General features: G+C 39.8%; 1 protein-coding gene across 1 annotated transcript; it reads right to left on the bottom strand.

Annotated features, from left to right (window-relative positions):
* Nucleotides 1-1115: 1115 nt before the first annotated feature.
* LOC149318073 (ovocalyxin-32-like) lies at nucleotides 1116-23153 on the bottom strand. Its single transcript, XM_089508959.1, has 6 exons — nucleotides 22854-23153; nucleotides 7775-7837; nucleotides 6878-7016; nucleotides 5009-5136; nucleotides 3450-3512; nucleotides 1116-2026 (listed from the first exon to the last, which is right to left on the bottom strand). Exons 1-6 carry the CDS (start codon nucleotides 23091-23093, stop codon nucleotides 1865-1867), a joined length of 795 nt encoding a protein of 264 aa, XP_089365085.1. The 5' UTR covers nucleotides 23094-23153; the 3' UTR covers nucleotides 1116-1864.
* Nucleotides 23154-25014: the final 1861 nt, after the last annotated feature.

Here is a 25014-nt window from a genome sequence, read left to right as displayed (position 1 = left end):
TATGTACTGATTCTACAGACTAACATGGCTATAACTTTGAATATTAATCTTGGACATAAGTGTACAAATTAAATAAGAATAACTCACATTAAATAGCGGAGAATTAAGTCACCAAAACTCCCACCACTATTCATATGGTCATCCACCCACCCTGGCCTTAGGCAACATCTTTCCACACTCCTATGTTCCTCAATGACCATAGTTAAAACTGAGCTTGTCACCTCATCGCCATACCCACAAGTTTTTCATTTCCATGGGTATTCATATAGTCTGATAATATGGACAACAATTCACTCTATGCATCTGAGGAAGTAGACCAAGTTAATGAAAGCTCATGCTACAACTTCTTTCACACAGTTAGTCTCAGAGGTGCTACAAGATCCCTTTGCATATTGATATTCTGGACTAACACAGCTATGATTATTTGGGAAATGAAGGGCTAGAAGGAGTCATGAACAGCAGCTAGAGTATGACCATGTTATTTTATTGTACATGTATTTATGGAATGTATAAATGCATGTATTCTAAACATGCATTTAGGACACATTTATATAAGGGCCCTTTCACACCACATAACTATAGCACTGCAATTCCACATTAACTACCATGACTGCATCCTGTGGAATCCTGTGATCTTTAGTTTGGTGGGGCACTAGAGCTCTCTAGCTGAGAATTTGAAGGGTTTGACCCTAGGCTGCAAATCCCAGGATTCCACAACATGTTGCCCTGGCATTTAAAGTGGAACTATAGTGCTATACAGTTGTCCCTCCCAATTCGTGGGGGATCCATTCCGTACCCCTGGCGAATCTGGAAAATCACACATATCCAAGACCCATTGATTTGAATGGCAATACACACCCTGGGTGCGCTTGCGATTTTGTCCTTCCCCACTTGCTGTTCGTGAATGGGTGAGACCACGGGCTCCAAGTCTGCAAATCGGGAGGGATGGCTGTAATTCTGTTGTGTAAAAAGGCCCCAATTCTACAACTGTGCTGGTTAAGTCTATCCATCCCCAGCACTATTAAGAAAAAAATTCACATCTACACACACACACGCCAGATTAAATACTGAAGGAATGAATCACTTTCAAAGATGTATATAACACAGAAAATATATCATGTTCTAGTTAATCATCAGTATTTATTTCTCATGATTTGTTCAAAGTCTCTTTCCTGCAACACAGAAAAATAATTTTGAAATGATCCAATCAATGTAAAACAAGACACTAAAGAAAAAAGGAAAAAGCATCACTACTTAATTTATTGGGTATAAGTTAAAAGTAACCATCAAATATCTCAACAAATATTCCTTTAAAATGGCTGTTTATAAAATTTTAAAACTTTTGATCATATATATTAACATTTTCTTCATACCAGGATACCCCACTAGTGCCAGAAACTTGGGAGACAAATCAGTAGTTCTTACATATATTAAAAACAATCTGAAAAAATGGTTTAGGAAGAGGGGGGGGGGACTTTTTCTTCATAGGAAACTACCCAGAAAAAGAGTATGTAGTATTCATAGTCGGAAAAAAGCAACTACAGTCGCCCACCATTTTCATGGGTGATCTGGAAAATGGAAACTCAAATATATTCAAGCCCCATTGGTTTGAATGGCCGCTCTCTCTCTCTCTTGTGCATGCCATTTTAGCCAATGGGGCTCACCCCTCCATGAATAATCAAGACTGAAAACTTCAAGTCCACGAAAATGGAGGGGCGACTGTAGTGCAAAACTTCCAAGTACATTTATTGCAACGATTTACGTAGAATAATAATCATAACACTGACTTTGACATATTAATAACATGTGCTCTAAGCCTTTGTAAAAATGTTTACATCTTTATAAACATAAGCATTGACTCTACTTAAAAATTACTTTCTGGCTCAATAAAAAAACCACTTGTAGATCCCAGTTCTGCTCCAGATCCTTCACCAAACCCTGAAGATTCATCTTCGGTAGAGCAGACATACTTCACTTTCATAGGTTGAACAAGGTTCCAGACAATGCGCATATGACAGGAAAGAGACTGGAGAAATATATATATAAAAATATAATCAGAATTTGTGTAGCAGTGTTGAAAGTTCCATGGAGTTCAGTGGTAGATGGGCACTGTATGGAGGGCTAAAATCCCAAATCTGCTTTCTAAAGATCAAACCATATTAAATTTAATGGAATTGGTGCTATTATTCCCAGTGTCCATTCTGGGCATAATAACAGCAATCTACCTTACTAGTGCTGTAAAGCATTTTAAAAAAAAGTGTCCCCAAATGCCCTCTGTGGGGTGTGAGGCTCAATTTTGCTATGTTTTGCTACATCTCTTCTGCTATTTTATGACTTCATTCTAACCAAGTCATGAAAAACTAAAACACTCTTCCCCTATGCCCCCTAAACACAATTTAAATACATTTCAACCAGGCCTTCAGATGATATTTTCTTCGAAATGTTTGTGCAGGGATGTATGTGGCCCTATCAGGTCTGACTACCCATGTCACAAAGTTTGCTGTAAGGATCATGAGCCAGGATCCAGTAGGAATATTTCCAAAATCAGCTGAGAATTAGATGGGTTCCTCTGCTATCATACAACCACTTGTAGAAGCAGTGGCAGCGAGATGAAAATAGCCATGAGAGCAGCTGCAGTTGGGGAAGGAAGGAGAAAATATTGTTCTGGAATGTGGGAGGAGAAGACTGCTAGCTCTAAGCCTGTTGCAAAACCAATTTTCTATGTCACCCTTCACAGAACATCTAGTCTGTAAGCGCCACTGGTAGACATGCTCCAGAGACTGCTCCTTTGGCAAGCATGTGAGAACAATGCAACCGCTAACGTAATGGACCATTTTGCTACAATCAGGATCCCAACCACTGTCAGAAGAATCAGGAGGGAAAGCAACACCTCTTTCTCACTGCATGCACTTGAAAGTAAACATATGCAGGGTCATGCTGCAGTGTTTGTATACATTCCCTGAGCCCAGTATTACACTGGCCACTATGACCGAAATCCTTTCCCTCTCCTCCCTTTTGTACCCCCACACACTGTACAAAAAAAGATAGATGCCAGAACAGTTTTTGACAATGCAGGAGATGTGGGTTGGATGAAATTGGGAGAGGGACTGCCTACCCGCCAGACGCCACAGACAGAAGCATTTTATCAGTGGAAATACTGCACTGGATCCCAGCTGATGATCCTTATAATAATCCTGTAAAGTAAATTGTTATTATCGTGCCCAGTTTGTAGGAGAGTTGCTGGTGCTGAGAGGCAGTAACTCAAATAAAGGCCACTTCAGGAAAATCATGGCAAGTGATATGGGAGGCTCTTCTTGATTTTAGCTCAGGCTCTCAGCTCCTTCACAAGCCTTCCTTTTCAAACAGAGCTACAGAAATTAGATTATTGCTGCATAACCTCTCTGACTTTAGGCAAAAGATGACATCTTAAGGATCCTCGGCGTTCTTACCTCTGAAACATCATTTGCAAGCAGAACACTGTAATCAAATTCAAGAGACTCATCAGCTCTTCTCTGCACAGAAAAGAAAAGGCTAAAATGAACATGTTCAGTCAAAATAAAAGCTGTACTGTATTTGAAAACGACATCTTGTTGGTATTCAAGAGTTGTAACTCAAGCTGTGACTAACATTAGATCAGAATTTAGATTTTTAAAAAATGATTGGATGACCACTACCACTTCCCATTGCAGAACATAAAGGTCCTTCATCTTATGTCAAACAAGCCATAATACATGCATCAGGTGAGTCTGTCTAGGGAGGGCACTCTATAGATAGCGCACCACCATTGAAAGGACCATCCCTTTTGTAGCCACACGCTTTGCCTTATGTGGAAGAAAGCCATGGCAGAAGGCCCCTGATGACGAACTTGAACAATTCAGAACTTATCTGATTGTTATTATAAGATGATTTTATAAGCTGGGAGTTACATGTTATTATAAGATGCTTTCCTGATCACAAGTCACTTTATGACATCATTAGAAAAAGTAATAAAGTTGTAGCAGCAATAAGTGAAGAAGAAAAAAGAGAAAAGTGGCTACTCCTACATCTCACCCACTTTATTTGTGCTTCTTTTACCACAGTTCTCACCTGGCTGTCATCCATGCTGGCACTGAGGAAGTGTACATTGGCAAGATCCACATCAGCTTCGTGGAATGTAAGTATACACTTTGTCCGCATACTTCTTCCTCTCCCCACCCAGGGAGGAAGCTGGGGGGGGGAATCAAATAAGAATTTTTCCCTCCCCCAATGAAATTTTCCTTCAGTTCCCTAACTTCAAGCACCGCAGAGAGTGAGACACTGAAAATCATCCACATCTGCAACTCTTACATTTGCTATGCTCACACTTTCTTGGTAACTTTGGATGCCTAAAACTCTATTTCTAAATGCTTAACTGAAGTTTTAAGCTACTGCAATGCTAGAAATTTGGAGAATGAAGGAAAATTTCACTTAGGGGACAGAATTTTAGTGGGTGACAATCTCCTCATTTTGTGACACTGCCCCCCCCCCCCCCGGTACACTTCTACTTCTCCTCAAATGCAAGTGATCCAGGGCAGAAAATTGGTTCCCAGGCCATCTGCAGTTGCCCACTCTTATTATTTGGCCGGTGACATTCTCTACAGAAAAAAAACAGCATTTTTTTTCCAGGCAACTCAATTATAGCACTATGATCCTACTTCAATTGCAATAGCTACATCCTATAGAATACTTGGCTTCGTATTTTGGTGAGGCACTAGTTGAGATTCTAAATACTTCTCCTTCAATTGCAAATCTCAGGATTCTGTAGGATGGAAGCACGGCAGCTATAGTGGAATCAAGATGCTATAATTATATAGTGTAGAAGGGTGCCTCATGTCTCCATTGAGATTCCTAATAATGGCATATCTTGCAGCAGAAAGGAATGAATGCTTACAAGGTTCAGACATATGACTGGAAAGCCAAACTGTTTGTGGTACACTAAACTTCAGCAGGCCCACAAGCTTTCATGCTTTAATTTTGTAGCTTCACTTACCCACTGCTTCACATTCTTGATTTGTGTCATGATGTAGCTCGAGTCTTTGGTTGACTTCTCCCATGCAATGTAACTACTTCCAACTGTGCCCAAAGCCCACAGATGATCGAGAGAGGGCTCATTATTATCTGACAAGGACAGAAATAGAGAATGGTTTTGAAAATGTTGAAATGTGATAACGATAGCTTTTTACTGTAAGCTGACATTGGAGCAGAGCCTTATTACCTATGATAATACAAGTGGGTGTTTTGTTTAAATGGGTATTCTAAACATTAAGTGAAGGTGGATGTAATGTAGATTGATTATGCTAGCACATACCCATTTTCCTATGGTATGCATTGATCCAAGGCAAACTGCAGAAATAATCTAGTTTGAGATCACTTCAGCTGCCCTGGTTTAGTGCTAGGAAATTCTAGGAATTGTAGTTTATTGTGGCACCTGAGCTTTCTTAAAAGAGGCTAAATGTCTTCACAAAACTACAATTTCCAAAATTCCCTAGCACTGAGCCAGGCTTGTTAAAGCAGTCTCAAACTAGATTATTTCTGCTATGGTTTCGACCTTAGATAAACCTGGTTTGGCTTGCTTCTCTTTCTTTCTTTCTTTCCTTGGTATACAGTGGGTCCTCCTTATCTGTGGACCTGACATCCTCAGATTTCAGCATCTGTCGACGGCAGGCCCTCAGTTCGCTTGAAGTCCCATTGTCTCTAATGGTGGTACGGCCATGTGCCTGCACCACCACTGGGGACAGTGAGATTTAACTATCTGCAGATTTTGATATCCACAGGGGGGATCCGAAACGGATCCCCTGCGCATACCAAGATGCCATTGTAGTGCAACTTAGATAGAGAGCAATTAGACACAGAAGGATCAATGGGCTAACATCCTTGCCATCACTAACACATCCATCCTGGAATCCTCTATCACAGTCTATGGGAGAGAGCAGATGGGCCGGAAAAAGAGGCTTTATCCTTTTTCCAAATGCGAGTGGAAACCCCACTGCCCACACAGCCTGCTCCCAAGGATGGCCAAATATGCACGGCCCAACTTCACCCACTATAACACTCTCCATTTTTTGGATTTTTGGAACTCATATTGGGAGAAGTAGTTAAAATAACAGAATTCCTTTAAAAAAAATCAAGTTAAGGACATGAAAAATTCTTAAGTCTCAATTTTGTTGCCTTTCTCCTAGCCCCATCTGCAGTCATGCCCCATCTTTTATTTGTATCCGGTTACAAGACCATTTCCCCCTTCTTGCGTGGAAATTTGTGCACATTTTCACTGTGCACCTTTCTGAATGTAGGTACTTTTGGTACATATTCTTCGTAACACACACATTTTTGTAAACATTTCACCACTGATCAGTGCATTTTTAGCTGTTTGCCTTTTTTAAAGGCACATGTGATTTGCGATATTTCTTATTTCTCTGAAATACATTGCAAGAATAAATTAAGCTCACCAAAAGCATATTAAAATGGGTGATTTTCATTGAAAGTTCCTTCTTGTTTTACAAGGAGTCTTGAGAGGTATACAATGGAGACTTTTGATGAGAATCCTACAAATTTTTTCTCCATCCCTAAACGCCAGCAACTGTTTACCTGTCTTCTTTTCTCACAGGGGAAAATATGTGGGGGAAATTGCTTTGGTTTACTAGAACTGTCTACTAGATATACTTTCTGGTATATCCCTTTCTTTATTCTGTATATCCCTTTGCATCCATAAATACACAGCACAGCCACAAATTAATTATTTAGGAAAACCTGCCAAGCATCTCTTTATCAGGTAGGACTGTAACAGTTGCAAACACTTGCTTTTTGCATTCAGTCAATTGACTGAAAAAGTACCAGGACAGATCCTTTGGAATAGATATACCTCTAATGCTTAGGTACAAGCTGTAGTCTTCTTGCAGACGTTGATCTGGCTTCTTGTTGTGGGTGCAACTTATTTCAACTGTTGGCTTGGGTTTTTTCTTCAGGTAGAACACAGAACCAAAGCACATGCCTAGTTTTTGCTTAAGAAATCAAACAAATGGTAGAATGTGACACTTAATTTCCAAACTGAACATTTCTTTATTACTCATTGCCAGTTCACTTTCTAATCCTGGGGTCCTCTCACACTGTTCAATTATAGCAATATGATTCCACTTTAACTGTCATAGCAACATCCTATGGAATCCCAGGGTTTGTAGGTTGGTGAATTACTAGATCTCTCTGGTTTAGGATCCAAAATACTCCTTCCTAAACTACAAATTCCAAGATTGCAAAAGATGTTGCCATGGGAGGTAAAGTGGAATCGTACTGCTCTAATTGTGTAGTATGAAAGGCTCCCAAGAGTACATTCCGAATAAAAATGCTTCACTGGAAGTAAAAAGTGACTGGAAGGGGGATTTCCATTAGGAAAACAGATCACCCATCCTCCCTCCTTTTTTCAACAGGAAAACAGCAAACATATAGAGCCCATCCTCCCTAATACCACAATCTCTATGCAGAATCACTTGACCCATCCAAGGGCTGACTTTTTAAAAAAGCATAACTTTCAAGAAAGGTGGTTCCACATCAAACATGTGGCCCACAGGTGCACCCTGGACAGCCAGCTGCCCATAGCTATAGGCCAGCCAGAATTTGGAATAATTAATTTTAGGGGGATGGCAACTCCCAGAGTCTTCCAGCCAGTACGCCCACTGCAATCACAGTTTTCCCAATAGAAAAGCAAACAAAATAAATTTCTCCCCAAAACTGTGGGAAGCTCCCTTTCATGGCATAAACTTACCCCAGTCTGAAGATCTTTTGTAGAAAACTGAAGGAAATATTTCTGTCCAACGCCTGGAATATTCTGCAAGAGAATTTGTTTTAAAAGTTGTATTTTAATGCATTTTAAATAAGTAAACAAACAATACATAATTGTAATAGCACCAGATCAAATAGTAATAACACATAATATGTTCATAGTGCTCTAGAGCCAGTGAGGTGTAGTGGTTTGAGCTTTGGACTTTGACTCTTGAAACTAGGGTTCAAATCCCTGCTTGGCTATGGAAACCCTCTAGGTTACCTTGGGCAAAACATATTCTCTCAGCTTAAGAGGTAGGCAAAGGCAAACCCCCTCTGAACAAATCTTGCCAAGAAAACCTTATGATTGAACTACCTTAGGGTTGCTATAAGTTGGAAATGACGTGAAGGCCAACAACAACAACAACAACAACAACAACAACAACAACAAATAGTACTCTGTGCAGTATTTCATAATGTTCTCTTTACATGAGGACTAGGAAAGCTTTGGCCCTCCAGATGTTTTAGACTTTTAGCTTCCAGAAGCTACAGTCAATGGTTTTTTTTCCCTTTCTTTTTATTGATACACTTTGTGTTGTGACTTTGGTTTTATGTTATAATTGCATCTCTGTTTTTATTTGAATGCTATTACTGTCAGGCACTTTATTGCCATTCTTGATTGGAAGAATAACAAAAGAATAAAATAAGACAGGAACTATATGTTAGCATTTAGGCAGGTGCCAGTAAGAGTCAAGAGGAATACTTGGATCTTCTCTCAATTTCCCTCTCTCCCCTTTGTAATCTAAGATATGCATACAGTCCATTTTTGTTTCAGTTATGAATATTTAGAGTCTTGTTGGACAAACAACATGAAAATAGACTTTCCAGGGAAATCATCTTTCCCTGTAATCAAGAAACAGGCTATGCCTAATATCTACTGCGAGTGTCTACTGGGTTTTGCTTTTGGAAATTTAGGACACTTACCCGTATATACTCGTGTATAAGTCAACCTCACGTATAAGTCGAGGGAAGGTTTCAGGGTCAAAATCCTGGATTTTGATATGACCCATGGATAATTCGAAGGTACAAAATAGGGGGCCATAAGGAAGGAAGGAAAGGGGGAAATACCACTTCTGTTCCTCTGTCTCCTTCTCTGGACCTCTAGGAAGCAAGTAGATTTAAATGGAGAGTTGTTTCCACAGGCTTGCAAAACGGACCAGGCAACTGCTTTTCAATGGAGAGTTTTCCCCATAGGATGCAAAGGCTTGCAAACGGACTGGAGGGGAAAGGAATTAAATGGAGACTGGGGCATCAGGCTTGCTTGCTATGGGACCTTCCTAAGCAATACTGCTGTGTTGACCCTTCTATAAGTCTACCCAAGATTTTAGGGGCAATAGTCTTCAATACGTCTTATATATGGTGTCTTATACATGGTAAGTCTTCAAATAAATTATTTTGCCTGTATTCTTATATGCGTATCCTGAATTTTATGGCTGCTCTCCTGAGCAAATATGCCTCCCATAAAACAAGATATCTGACCTATATTACCAGAGAGGTTCTGTTTTATTGCAGTGCAAATGGCTAATATGCTGAGGAAATGTAACAATTAGAAAGTCAGAAATTATTATTATTATTATTATTATTAACCTTTATTTATGAAGCGCTGTAAATTTACACAGCGCTGTACATACAATCTTTTTAGTTAGATGATAAATGGGTCTCTCTGCTTGATTATTTCTTTCAGACTAGCCTGCATAGATATTGTGGCTTTAATTTCTGGGTAAGTCAAAAGGTTTAAGTCTGTGGTAAACATTATAGACTGGAGCTCCTTGTCTATATGATCCCCTGCTCCAAATTCTACCTTGACCTTGTTACAACTTTCAGTTTTTTTCTCACCCAGGGAAGATTTATAATGGCCTGGAGCCTCCCCTGTTACAGCCATATTGGGGCTGTGACAACCACATGCTGTGGCCCCGATCTGGCCTTTGCAGGTTGCAAGTGGCTCCTTTTTGCACCCTGAAAAGGGTGCGATAGCTGCGTTGGCGTGGTTTGGTGGGGCTCCTTCAGCACTGCATCATATGTACTCAGCGTCGGAGGAGCGCCATGACACTGTCCACTGGCATCACACCGCCCACGGGCAGAGCCAGGGCATGCATCATGGAGCTGCTATGCCCTGACTCTGTCTCCAAGCTGGCCCAAACTCCTAGTCTGCACAGACCCTTTATTAATAACAATGGTGTCGGACTACAGTTATAAGTGCACAGTACACTGTTATGTCCCTTTGATTTCAATGGGAGAGATCTAGTTATGGCATAGATATTTTTCTTATAAATCAGGCTTTGCTTATGTGTTTGTTACATAATCTATTTTATGTGTTTAGAAAATTTCCAGCTACAAAGCCAAGGCTTTTTGGTAGTATGAGGCAACTGCTTCAGATGGCAGGTGTGTGTGCGTGTGAAGGTTAGCAGCAGAAGCTTCCCCAGCCATTCTGCCAGAGACTGGCCACTGAAGGAAAGTGCCCCACCACCAATGTTGAATTCAGCTTCCATTTCAGTTTGTTTCTGTGCATAGAAAGGAGGAGGTGGAAAATCATCTTGTTCCTCAGCTCAAGCTGCAAAATAGTTTGGGAAGAACATGCATATGGCTACAGATTCTGGGTGAGCAGGGAACATCACCAGACTCTGCTAACTAACCAATGATTTATTAATAAATGATTAAAAGAACCAGCTTCTTTTCAAAACACCTCCGGCCATGCTGAAAACTCTTCCTTCCTTCTGCACTTGCTACCTTGTAATAAATTAATTTCACCTCTTCCCAATCGATTGCTAATACGCAGGTTTGCCTAGTGGTCTTATGTATACTAGGGTGAGATGAAACTTATAGTTTGTGTAGACTTGTTGAGTTCCTTTTACATTTGATTTTCCATTTCATGTTCCCAGTTCTCATAATGGAAACACACAGAAATAGGTTACAATTCTGCAAACACTGGACAGATGTGAATTCGAAGGCTTTCATGGCCAGCATCCATAGTTTTTTATGGTTTTTTTGGGTTGTGTAGCCATGTTCTAGAAGGGTTTCTTCCTGACATTTCACCAGCATCTGTAGCTAGCCTCTTCAGAGAAAATATTCAAGCCCATGAATAAGCGGTGTGTTGCTAGATACTCAACTGGTCTTTATAGCTTTTGCCTACAGCAGTTGTGCAATGCACGGTTTGCTCAAGTGACAATATTTATTTCAGTGCTGTGAAAAGCTTCACCATCTGATTTCTGCAGAGCAGACTGTTATTACAATTACAAGAGTGAGTCAGGCCAATTATTGCCTAATGAGTTGGAACCCTTAGTTACTTAGCTTTATGTAGCAGTTTACATTGTGTACAGGTTTTAATCTGCATTAATTTTGCATGTTCAGTCATTTAAAGATTGTCATGTGTGAAGAGCAGTGCTCTGATTCCTGAACTGTTGCCCAACACAGCAAGTACATTTTTAGAGTCCTTTTTGCCACCCATTCCAAAGGATGCAGTTTGATGGATAAGGAAGGTGTGGGGGAAATGCCAAGTCTGCATGCAAGACTGAATTTCATGTCTGACAATGTGCTGCTTGTTTTATAACCTCTTCACCAGGAAGGAAATGCCTTGCAGGCTCATTTTACCTCTCTCAGATTAATCTTCCACCACAGAGCAATTTTTTTACAGATTTCTTGTTTCAGACATACTCCTAATTATTATACTGTAGCTGGCTAATACCAGGTTTTTAAACATTTATTTGCATTCTCACATAGACATGGCTGGGCCAAGACATAATCCTAACCTTTTTACCAGTGAAACAAGCCAAGACTGGAAACAATGGTTTCAAGTTGGCTTGTTCCATTAAACCAGCTTCCTCAGAAGTTTATGGGCTACGATGCCCATCAGCCCACCTATGGACTGGCTAGCTGCAAATTATGTAACTGTAGCCCAATGTCACAGAGATAAGCTTGGAAGGGCTGCTTAACTGTAGCTAATGTAATAAATTACAGTGGGCCTTCGGTATCTGCTGTGGCTCCAGGACCAGCTGTGGATATGAAAATCCATGGATGTTCAAGTCCCATTACATTCAGTGGTGAAGTGAAATGGTGTCCCTTTTATAAAATAGTTAAATCAAGTTTTGCTTTTTGGAATTTATATTTTTGGGGAATATTTTAATGGATGGTTGAATCTGCGGATAAAGAATCTGTGGATATGGAGGGCTAACTATAGTTTGACCTGACTCGTGCAGAGTTTAAACTTCATTAGCTGAAATGAAAGCACAAAGTATTAACATCTTTTTTTCCAAGGTTCCCTGGCATAATTATAATTCAACTAGTGTTATATCCCTTGCAGCTGCTGTCCATTAATTCTATACAAAAGCATTTTATAAAACAAATCACAAATGAATGTTTTACTAGTTTACTTAGTAGAATTTCTATTTTGAATTGTAACTCTCCAAACCCCGTGACCATATTGGCTAGGGAATGCTAGGATTTGTAGTTCAAAAATTAACTTTACACACAAGCAGAAAAGAAAAAAAGAAAGAAAAAAAGAAAAAAGAAAAGCAGACATCCACTCTATGGGCCAGGCTGACAAACATTGGCCTTCCAGCATTGGACTTACTACTAATCATCTAGCACAGGCTGTTGGAAGCTGGAGTCCAAACATTTGGAAGACCAAAAATTCTCCATCCTATTATATGCCTTAATGTCCTGGGCTGCTAAAATCACTAGCTCAGGAGTCAAGGCCAAGACATTAAGCTTGTTTTGAGGCTAGAGATGTATGCAGATCTACTCATGGGGACTTACATTCCATGATTGAGAACACAGGGCTATCTCCAATGCAAATAATGGGGTTAAGCCTTTTCAGCTTTTTTTGGGCAGCAGTAGCCATCACATAGCAACATGGGGTGTGGGAAGGGAGATGAAAGCAGAAGAATCATAAGGCAGCCAAATTCTACACCAGATTAGATTTCTATCCAATTGCTGCATGCCAAGAAAAAGCCTGACAAGTTCAAGTTTTATCGCTACATCAGATCATTTACAGAATGCAACCCTTGTCCAAGAGAGATCTGACAAATACAGAAAAAACAATACTAGTTTCACCAGTGCAAAGGTACCAGTATAACCTACTATATTAATTCATTCTCTCTTCTGACTTTAAAAGGGGTTATAGTGAGAAGAAAACTCTCCCAACATCCCCCAAAGGAAACATTTATTCATAGTTTTACAGAACAAGCATGAGGATGTAACCAATGGAGTCTATCAAGGAATGATACACACTACTCTTTCTGTGCAGCTAAATAGGAGCTGAGAGAATCTTTAGTCAACCTACTAGTATGGCCATAATCCAGTTTGAGACATCTTTAACTGACCTGGCTCAGTGCTAGGGAATTCTGGGAACTATAGTTTTGTGAGACATTCAGCCTTCTATGTCAGAGAGCTATGGTGAAACAATAAACTACAATTTTCAAGATTCCCTAGCACTAAGACAGGGCAGTTAAAGCAGTCTCAAACTGGATTATTTCTGCAGTGTGTTCTGGACCTCACAATGCAATATTTTATCTTGTCTCTTTCCTACTTGGTTATAGTAACTACCGTATAGCCAAACTGGCTTAACTGCGGCTATCATACTTTGGGCTTATGAGATGACATAACTCATTGCAAAAGAGTTTAGCTCTTGCTAAAGTGGGAAGCAGTTGGAAAAGAAGAAGAACACATTACAGATGGATTGATTCAATCAAGGAATCCACAACCCTGGGTTTGCAAGATCAGAGCAGAGCTTAGCAGGGTCTCTTGTAGCTCTCTTATTCACAAGATCATGCTAAGTCAAAGCCAGCTTGAAGCATACAACAGCAAAGTCAGCAACGGGCTTGTGGACACAAAACTAGGTTATTTCCTGCATGATAAAACAACATCCTAGAGTTACCCTACTTTGCAATGCTACTTCAGTAAAAATAAAATGGGAAGCAGGGAAGAGAGACAGAGTTTTTTAGAAGGTGAATCACAAAATGTGTAGATGGACAAAATGAGACGTGCTGGCCACTGTGATTCTCATCTTGGGAGGCACAGATTTGGAAATGACCAATTCCTGCTACACATCTAGGTAATGAAAATAACTTGCTACATTACTTGTTCCACTGCTAGTTATTCTTCCATTACTTTCTGTTACTTTTTAAGAGAAAGGAGCCTAGGGTGGTAAGAGAATGGCATAAATCTTGAAAATGTCCTGTCAAAATGCTTCTTAAAATTCCCTTGAAAGTAACTTTTGAAAACAACTAGAAGTGGTTATTTGTGAGACCACCAAAGTAACTTTGCTCTTAGATTGCTTCTGAAATGTAACATTATTACACCTTTGTTAACAAAAAGCATAACTAGTAGATTGTTCCTTTAAACTCATTATTTCCAAATATATTGCTATCCATAATGAATAGTCATGATGACTATATATCACTTTCTGTATCAAAGGCAGTATGCATTACCTAGAAGACTATGCCATATGCGGTGTAGTCATATGTCTCTGAATACTGGCTGGTAGAGACCATGAGCAGGTGGGTGTTATCACACTCATTTAGTTACTTACTTAAATATATTTATCCCACCCTCAGAAAATTGGGGCAGAATGCAAACAAAGCAATACAAACAATTTTAAAACAATTGAAGATTAAAACAATAGAATAGTTTAAATAGGATGTTGTTGTGTACCTTCAAGTCACTTCTGACTTATGGCAACCCTAAGGTTTTCTGAGGCTGAGAGTATGTGACTCACTCAAGGTCAGCCGGTGGGTTTTCATGGCTGAGCAGGGAATCAAACCCTCTTCTCCAGAGTTGTCGTTCAATGCTCAAACCACTACACCACACTGGCTCAAAACACATTACACTTAAAAGCCCGACAACAGTGTAATTAGGTCCCAAAAGCTTTAATAAAAAGCCATGTTCTCAATTGGTGCCAGAAAAAACTGAAATTGGTGCCGATCAGACCTCCAAGAGGAAGGCATTCCACAATTGGGGTGCCATAAACAAAAAGCCCCTCCTTCATCATATATTTTCACACTACATTGCCCTCAATAGTGGAATACAAAGTCAGGACCCTCCTGCAGACTTTAGGCAGGTGTATATATAGGGAAAGAAACTCCTTCAAGTATAGAGATCCCAAGCTGTTTAGGGCTTTAAACATCATCACTTGCTTGTCTCATGTATTGCTTGTGGGACTCCCATAGGCTTCTATCAGAACAAAATGATGGACTAGATAGGATTCTGGTGCAACCCACCCTAGATCTTGTTGCACTCATTACATATACACACAGCAATCCCACAGCACAACTGCAATTTAAAAAGACAGTTACACTGGACAAGCTTTTAAAAATTAGAATCTAGTGTGATGGCTTTGCAAAAGGCAAATTCCCTTTTTCCCATAAAAGAAACTCTACCTCTGAAAATGTTTTCTCAATTCAATGCCAACATTCCCAGAAGGGTTGTGGCAAAAGCAACCAAGAACCTTGTGGCATCTTGAAGTCAAGCCATGGTATTTGGATGCCAACTTTCTGAGGCAAGTTTTGATAGCCTTAAAGGTATCACAAGATTTCTTAGTTCATTTAATTATTGATTTATTAAAATATTTATAAGCCAGCCTATTTCATAGGACCTCAGGGCAGTACACAACCTAAGTCAATGTTAACCATTCAAAACAGGGTTGGGGAAAGTGCGGGGGCTGCATTCTCAGGGCCTCCCAGGGATCTAACATATTTTTTTGCATTTTTCCCAATTTGATTTGCTTCAGAATGCCGCCAGATACACTTAAGGGAAGGGCATTTTCAGCATGCCCAGAAAACCCTTGGGCCTCCAAGTGGGGGATCAAAAACAATTTTAGCAAATTGCCCTGAAATGGTCCAAAATGGCCACTAGTGAGCACTGGGGTACATTTCCATCACATTCTGCCAGTTCCCTGGGTAAATGTAGGCTTAGGAAAGATCTTTATTCAAAAGCTAAAACATGGTTAAAATGCCCCCACATTCCTTATAGGTTTTTAAGTCAAAAACATTTTATATATTTATTTATTGCTGGAGCCGGTGTGGCCCTCCAAGGAATTAATGCGGCCCCCTCCACAATTGCCCACACCTGATTTAAAACCATTTAAAATTTAAAACAGTAAAAAATAAGTTAAATAAACTAAAAGCATATTAAAATAACGTAGCAATTTGAGATAAAAACCATGTACATGCATACACATTTGAAAAAAGTTAGTATAAGCAGCATATTTTTGAAGAAGAAGAAGAGCCTTCAATAAGGCTCAAGACTTGGCAGTAAATATCCCTGGGTTAAATTTATTTATTTAAAGGCTAGCAACTGTCAAATCTTAACCGAAAGGATTTCTCTGCCTGTACCAAAGAGATGCCTGGTATGTACAGCCTGGCAAAGCTGCACTGACCATGTTTTTTCTATGCCAAGCAGATACAAAAGACACAGGAGCTCCTGTAGCTGGCAATGATTTATACCAAGCTGGCATCAAAAACAGAGCTGGGACTGAATAGGCTCTTTGAACACACGCAATTGTGCTGCTGCGTTTATGTTTTTCCTCTCCAAAGCAGTGGATTTTTGCTTAGAAGAACTGCTTTGGATAAAACCGCATCCAAAAACATACTTCTGAAGAAGTCCAAAGACTGAAAATGTTAACAAACACTCTCCTTCAATCCCAGCCAGACAGCTGGCTTGTTTTGTAAAAATATTACAGAGATTGCTTACTCGTGTATTTTTCCTCTCCTGTAAACACCTCTGTAACACAAGAGAGGAAGAAAATGTCGCCTCGGGCACTTTGCTACCTGCTTAAAAGACATTTCTTCAGATTTTCAGACTGCTGTAATGCAATACAAGACTGAACTCTCAAATAGAGATTGGAGTTCACAGAAGATCTTAGGATGATGAGTGCTGAAAGCGTCAGTTATGAACTGTTTGGAGGGTAGTTTATGAAGTTTTTAAAAGTGAGGTTGGAGGGGGAGAAAGGTGAGAGAATTGTTACAAGTGATCTAAGTCATATACATTTAAGACAGAATCAAAAACTAGAAAATGTTATTTTTCTTGGAGGACAACTCCCAGAATCTCTCAGCTAGCATGGCCAGTTGGGGGATTCTAGCACTGTACTTGAAAAATGTAACTTTTCTAAACTCATCAGCTTGGAATTAGCTGTATCAGAGACCTGAATTTCCACAAGCTATGTTTGGAGTGTGTAATGGATCTTTGGATTTGCAGTTTTATCTATTGCAGTGTCAGTTACGAGAAACACTGGGAATGTGTGAACAATTTTCAGCATGAACTTTCTGTAACTATGCAGGTAAAAGGCAGACAACTCAGCTTTCACATGTTCACAGACTGCAAGGGATACAACATCTGTAAAATGTGCAATCTTACATAAAAGTTGGTCCCATGAGTTTAAAGGAGCTTACTCCCTGTTTAAGTTGTTAACAGGATCAAAAACTTAGGGAAGGATGCATTTAGGAAGAATACCAGCAAAGTAGATACTCTCATTTAGTTCCAACTTATGGCAACTCTAAGGCCCCTATCGTGGGGTTTTCTTGGCAAGATTTGTTCAAAGGAGGTTTGCCCTCGCCTTCCCCTGAGACTAAGAGCATGTGGCTTGGGTTTCATGGCCAAGCTGGGATTCGAACCCTAGTCTCTAGAGTCATGGTTCAGCACTCAAACCACTTAACTTCCAATATGTTTTGAAACATCCTCATAGGCATGCATTGAATTAACTGTAAGATATAACCGTGACCGGATCCTGGTCTGCAATTCTGGAAGTGGTGGAAGTGACTTTTCAGTGGGATAAAAAAAAGATGATTTCCCCTTCTCACTTCAGTCCCCCATCCAACTCCCTGAATCATTAAAAACTCCTCCAGAGACTGAGCAAAACCCCTTTGGAGGAGGTTTTTAGATAGATGCTGTGGATACAAAGTCAGGCTAAAGGATGCCTAATAATGTGACATCTGGATTTCAAACATTTAGAAGGAAATATTCAGAAATGACAAGATGATTGTTTTTGGCAAATCCAAAAATCTCCCTTATAATAACAGAATAGGACATCCAAAGAAACTAATGACAGTAGATTCATCAAAGATTCAGGATAGTATCAGCCTTATATTTACTTGTATCCTGCTCTTTTCCCAGAACTGGGACTCAATACAGACTAAAATAGCTGTGTCTTTGAATTAGCTTATAATGATTAAATTTGTTTATGCTTTTATGTTTGTATTGTTGTGTTTTATTTTTTGTTAACTCAATAGTGGATGTTCTTGCTTATGATTTCACACAACTTGGTTCTTCTTTAACAGAGAGGTGCGGGGCTCAGATTCCAAATAACATGCAGTCTTCATCTCATGGATGAATACAAACATCTCAAAGATGGTTACACTTTTTTCATGGGAAAATAACTGCAGAGGGAAATAGTATTTTTATTGTTGTGTTTGCAAAATACAGCTTAATGAAAGAAAGGAGGTCAGTGTTTCTCTATGCAAAAGCTCAAGTTATTTGAATTAAGCAGATAAAGTATTTTGCCCACCCTCTGTGCACAAATATTCACCAGAGCCATAACAGCTTAGCACTGGGCAGACTGCTTCTGTTCAGATCAGCCAAAAAATTCTAAGTGTTTGAAGTCAAGCAAAAGAATCCAAATATTCCACCTATCATGGGGCTATCTTGGCAAGATTTGTTCAGAGTTGCCACTGCCTTCACTTGAGGCTGAGAGCATGTGACTTTTCAGGCTGTTAAGATGCAATATCCACCAGCTATGATTTGTTCAGTTCCCTGTCTGTCTCAGTGGTTCATAATTCCCACCCTGAAGATTTTTTTTTAGAAACAAAACTCGTCGAAGGAAATGATGAATTAATAAGGGTGTGTCTATACTGTAAAAATAATGCAGTTTGACACCACTGAAAGTGCTGTAAATCCATCCTATGGAAACTTGGGATTTGTACTTTTACGAGGTCTTTAACCTTCTCTGCCAAAGAGTGCTAGTGCCTCACAAAACTACAAACCCCGGGATTCTGTAGGATGGAGACATGGCAGTTAACATGGTGTCAAGCTATATTTGGCCCTCCACATTTGTGGCTTTGACTTTTGCGGATTGATTATCTGCAGATTTGATTAATACGTTCTCTCTAGGAATTTCTAGATCCTGCAATACAATTCTGCCAGAGGTTGACCATAGAGTTGCCCTGGAGGATCTATAAATTTTTAGACAAAACACTTCTCTAGACATTTGTAGGTCATCCAGGATGATTCTGTGATCAACCTCTGGCAGATGTTGAACACAGAGGACCTGGAGATTCCTAGAGAGGTGTTCTGTTAGGTAAAAAGAATAGTGGTTTTTTAATTGTGGTTTTTCCACATTCATGGAGGTCCTTCACCCCTAACCCCAGCAAATGTGGACGGACCAATGTACATTATTTTGACAGTGTAAATGCACGCTTATTGGTGAATCCAAACACCAGCACAGTGACTGGCCATTGTGTCTGGGGCATTCTGCCCCTTCTCTGATACAAAGAGCTGTTTGGAAGAGAGGACCCATAGCTTAGTACTGCTGAAAATCAGAGCCAAGACGCTAGTTCTCTTCTTTTTGGCTGGTCATTGTGGTCGTCAGGGAAAATCTGGGAAGTGCAGACCAAAAAGATAATTTGTCCAAGCTTTGAGAAAAGGGAAACTGAAAGAGAGGCACTCATGCACATTAACAGTGGGCTCAGTGACTCAAGTCTATGAAAGCTCCTTAGCAGTTCCTTGTGACTAGTGCCATTTGCTTTCACTAACCCTAGTGACTCCCCAACTTCTTTGGAACTCTCTCATTCCATCTGAGTCTTATGGAGTTTGCCTGTACAGTACTAACAAACCCTCACCAGAATCTTCTCACACACCAAGTGCCAACTTGCAAGGAGAAAACTTGTGTTCATCTCTAGATCCCCCAGTGCAACTCTGCCAAAAGTAAAAAGTACAGACTCTTTGGCCAAATGCCCCAAAAGGCAAATTTGTCACACTGACAATCTGCATGCAAATCGTGTGCCATGACCCACAGAACGAATTGAGTTGCCAATTCTTTTCTGGCATCACTTCTCTGTCACTGAAACAGTAGCAACGAGGTGTTGAAATTTTCTAGTCTTTCTTCCCCCAAAATTGAAAGCGAGTGAAGTTTTCTTTGCTACAAAATGTGCAATGTTTCAGCCAGGCAAAATATAAATGTTGGCAACACTAAGGCTGTGGATATAGCTAGTGTGGTGTAGTGTTTTGAGTGTGGGACAATGAAGATTTTCACACCAGCACTTATCATGGGGTAAAACGTTTAAGAAGCGCATGTGTCTGAAAGCCTGACACATTTCCTAAACATCAGGGAATTGTCCCCTCACCTCCAGCATCCCTGAATCATTTGGGGAGCAGTCATTTCCCATGAACGGAAATTTTGCGTTCATGGGAAATGACTGCTTCCCAAATGATTCAGGGACACTGAAGGCGAGGAAACGATTCCCTGATGTTTAGCAAGTGTGTCTGGCTTTCACACACACACTTCCTAAATGCTTTACCAGTGTTTTACCAGAGGTAAAGTGCTGGTATGAAAATCTCCCATGACTCTGGAGACCAGGGTTCAATTCCCTGCTTGGCCAGCAAACCCACTGGGTGACCTAGGGTATGTCACACTCTCTCAGCCTCAGGGGAAGTCAATGGCAAACCTCCTCTGCATGAATCTTGCCAAGAAAACCCCATGATAGATTCACTTTAGGGTTGCCATAAGCTGGAAATGACTCGAAGGCACACAACACACTAACAGTTTGTGGCCCTAAATGAGAGTAGCTACTTTGCTGATATTCTTTCTAAATGCCCCAGTCTCTAAGGCTGTGATCCTCACTACTTAAACAGGGAATAAGCACCTTTAAACTTAGGCCTTAGGGTGACCATAAGTTGGGAATGACTTGAAGACTGACAACAACAAAGGCCAAACAAGAACTTCTGGGAGCTAGAGAATCTAGAGAAAGGGCAAGGCAAGGAAAGATGGATAGAATCCATTCAGAAAGATGGATAGATCCATCCAGGCTTGCCTCTCTTCAGCACTAAGAAGTTTATCACATAGGGAAGAATGGAAGTTTAATCGGGGGTTCTTGCATGAAAATTGTGCATTCATGATTAAGATTGTCATACGACTGCCATTAAACTGCCATTATCCCGGGAATATCCCAGGTAAATTGTGAAATAGCGATAAAGGTTTTCACATGACGTCGCGATAAAAAGAGATTAAAGTGTCATTATCCTGGGAATAACCAGGCAATAAACAGCAGCAAAACATTCACAGGAAAATCCCATGAATGATTTGCCAGTGTTTATTGCCTGGTTATTCCTAGGATAATGACTTCATTGTGGGAAAACCTTAATCATGCCTTAATAGTAATGGTGTGATTTTCACAAGATAATCCCTGTTTAAACTTTAAATCAAGTTTAACTTTAAACAGATCAAATTTTCCTCCTACGTTAGTGGTGGGAACATTGTTGTGACTGGGATCATGTGCAGAGTGCCTTGCCTTTCTTCACACAGATCCCCAAGCCTAGTTCTCAGATCTTGAACACATTAGTTATTATATAAATTCTCTGAAGATGGCAGCCAAAGATGCTGGAGAAACGTCAGGAATAAACTCTTCTAGAAGAGAGCCACATAGCCTGAAAATGCCACCAAAAATCACATATTGTTGCTGTGTGCCTTCAGGTCTTTTCTGACTTATGGTGACCTTAAGGCAACTCTTTTCTTGGAAATGCAAAATAAAAATAAAAAATAAAAAATAAAAAAAGTGATACCTTTATTGACAACTGAAATGCACAACATAATTGTTAAATGGCCAACACAGCTACCCCTGGATCTTTTCTTGGAAGGTTTCTTTAGATTGGGTTTGTCCAAAGATCTGAGGGGGGGTTAATCTTTTTGGGGGGTGAGGGAGGAAGGGACTATTATTATTATTATTATTTTCTTTTATCCCGCCTTTCTCCCAATATAGGGACTCAAGGCGGCAAACAAGTACAAAACAATTTAAAAACAATACAAAACATTTTGAAAAATACCAAATTACATATTCACTACTATTTGGGTTTTTTAATTTAAAAATTATGTAGATTTCGCCCCCTTTTTGATGCATTTTTTCAGGATAAAAATTTATAGTAAAATATATCAGCGGCACTTGAAAAGAAAGGAAGTTTGTTTAAACATTAGTCTTTTTTCTGTTTAGATTTTAAGCATGTGTCGCATGTTTTGTTTTGTCTGATTTTTATGTGTGAGCACTGGTTCTATGTTTTATATTAAATAAAGAGTATTTAAAAAAATAAAAACAAATAAAAACAATCCAAAATATTAAAATACATTAATATACAATTAAAGAAACAATTAAACAATTTTAAAGATTAAAATGATTATAAAGTAAAATATAATATTATATATATATATATATATATATATATAAACAACTGTAAATTAAAGTATAATATAATATATTAAATATATATATATATATATAATAGAATATATTAAAACAATTATAAATTAATATATATATATATAATACTATATATATATATATATATATATATATAATAGAATAGAATATATTAAAATACAAACCATCTTCAAAGACTTTATATAACATATAAATATATGCCTGCCTATTTTAAAATTTTAATTTATTTTAAACATTTAATTAATTTAAATTGTAATTTGATGATTGTTGTTTTTCTTAGTTCAGGGGAAAGGGATGGAATTTTAGTTTGTACCAATGTTAGGTATTTGTTCGTGTATTTGATACGTTTGCTGATGCAAACTGTTTATGCATTTGACGTATTTGTATATCTGATTTGTAAACCGTCTTGATCATTTGGAAAGGCGGTATATAAATTAATAATAATAATAATACTAATATAGATCTCCCAGCTCCCACCAATCAGCCCCTTCACTGCTCATGAAGTTTGGGACCTTCTGGGCTTGGAGGCAGAAGCAGAAGCAGGAAGGGGCTTGCTGTCTCCTTCTGCTCCTCCTCTTTCCTCTGCCCTCCGCGGGGCTCTTTCCTTACCTTGACCGACGCCTTCTTGACCTGACCCAGCGCCCGCAGAGAACTAGGCGAGCCCAGCTGGTAATTGAAGTAGTGGAGGGCCGTCTGGGCCGCTCGGGAGGCCGGGGAGAAGCTGGAAGAGAGCAGCAAGGGGTCCCTCCAGAGCAGCTTCAGGGGTCTCTGGGGGTCCCCCTCTAAGGAGGAGGCAAAGGAAGAGAAGGAGAACGCCAGGAGCAGAAAGCAAGCCCTTAGCCTTGCCATCCTGGACGCCAGAGCAAGGAGTCAGACTCAGCAGCAGGCTCCCAAAAGGACCAAAAGCATCCCAAGGACCTCCTCCTCCTCCTCTTCCTCTTCCTCCTCCTCCTCCTCCTCCAGCCCCAGCCAGACGCCTCCTCCTCCCTTCCTCTCCCCTTCCTTCCCTTTCCCTGCCCAGCCCTGGAAGGAGGGGAGGGAGGCACAAAAGGGGCTCCCCAGCAAAGGAGGACACAGTTGATGGAGGACCAGGGCCATCTCTTTTGGGAGACCCTCTGCACCCTCCACCCTCCTCCTCCTTCCTCCATCACCCCAGGCAAGAGCCAGGCAAGAAAGAGCCCAAGGTGGAAAGGCTTGGAGATGTCAAGGTTTCAGGATGACTCCTAAGGCACACAACTACAACAAAGTCCATATATATGTCTTGAAGGCACACAACAAGAGCAAAAATAACAAAATCCTTATATATGATTTGAAGGCACACAGCACTAGCAAAATCCAATATATATATATATATATATATATATATATTAACAAAGTCCATATATATAATAATAAACTCAATATATATATGAACTGAAGGCAAGGCACACTACAATAGCAAAGTCCATATGAATAATAACAAAGTCCCTATATATAACTGAAAGGCACACGACAACAACAAAGTCTATATATATAATAGCAAACTCCATATATATGATTGGAGGCACACAACTATAACCAAGTGCATCTATATAATAAAGTCTCTCTCTCTCTCTCTCTCTCTCTCTCTATATATATATATATATATAATATATATATATGATTGAAGGCACACAACTATAATAAAGTCTATATATATAATCACAAAGTCCATATATATGATTTGAACGCACACAACAACAACAGTCCATATGAATAATGCAACAATAACAAAGTCCTTGGACAGATCAAGCCTAAAATCTTCCTGGAAGCCACGATAATTAAACTGAGGTTGTCATACTTTGGCCACATTATGAAGAAATGGCAATCACTTGAAAAGACAACAGCACAAGAGAAGGTAGAAGGTAGCAGAAAGAGAGGAAGACTGCATGGTAGGTGGATAGACTTAGGGCCTAAACAGACTACTGATAAATGCCAGCATGGGGGGCAGAGAGGGAGCATTGCAACTGAATGCCGCATGCCCTGATTCTGCCCACATGCCAGCATGATGCCGCATGCCCCATCACACAGTGGGAGGTGTCACACTGCATCTTTGGAGCAGCGTTTGAGCTGTGGAAGAGCCACAGTGACGGAGTCTAGTGTGTCCTTACTGAGGCGCAAAAAGGAGTCACTTTTTGTAGCTTCTTTTTGTGCTGTGGAATTGCCTGGTTCAGGGCATGGCATGTGGTTGCGCATTCCCAACCCAGTGCTTCCAGGGCAGTGCAGAGCCACCTCTTAGGGACGGTCTGTTAGTCAGGGAAATCACAGGCCTTAATTTGTAGGACCTAAGCAGAGCAGTGGAGAGTAGAGTGTCTTGAAGATGTCTCAGACACAGGGTCACCATGAGTTGGGGTCCACTCGAGGGAGTTAACAACAACAACCTCTCCTATCTATTAAAAAATATGTGCTGTACTTTTAAATTACAATATCATATGCACAGCCTAAATGTATTTACAGGTACATCGCTTCATGTAGTTAAAGTGAAAATTTGGTAAGATGTGATGGTTTTTAAAGAAAATTTTAAAATAATTTAAATTTAATTTAATTAATTTAATTAAAATTAAAATGTTAAAATATAAATTTATTTAATAACAAACAAACAAACCTGGGGGGCCTCTCCTTTCTCCTCACAGTGAACCTCACCACACTCACAGTATCTCTTCAGTGTTTTAAAGGGATGTAGAGGAACACTATAAAAGGCAGATGTTTGGGGAGCAGTGGTGTCACCCCCTCTTAGGATGTTACCCGGTGT

The sequence above is a fragment of the Sceloporus occidentalis genome, unplaced genomic scaffold, assembly GCF_023333645.1.
Source record: "Sceloporus occidentalis isolate IW3139 unplaced genomic scaffold, rSceOcc1.0.p SCAF_2, whole genome shotgun sequence".
Classification (NCBI taxonomy): Eukaryota; Metazoa; Chordata; class Lepidosauria; order Squamata; family Phrynosomatidae; genus Sceloporus; species Sceloporus occidentalis.
The sequence above is the reverse complement of the archived record's forward strand: the minus strand, read 5'-3'. Positions and strand labels throughout refer to the sequence as shown.

Bases quoted from the DNA above. Each gene is read 5' to 3' on its own strand.
- LOC149318073 (XM_089508959.1), bottom strand. From the start codon at position 23,093: ATGGCAAGGCTAAGGGCTTGCTTTCTGCTCCTGGCGTTCTCCTTCTCT. The intron at 7,838-22,853 runs GTAAGGAAAGAG...ATTCTCTTGCAG, and splicing joins TCAAGAAGGCGTCGGTCAAG to AATATTCCAGGCGTTGGACA. The intron at 7,017-7,774 runs GTAAGTTTATGC...TGATTTCTTAAG, and splicing joins CAAAAGATCTTCAGACTGGG to CAAAAACTAGGCATGTGCTT.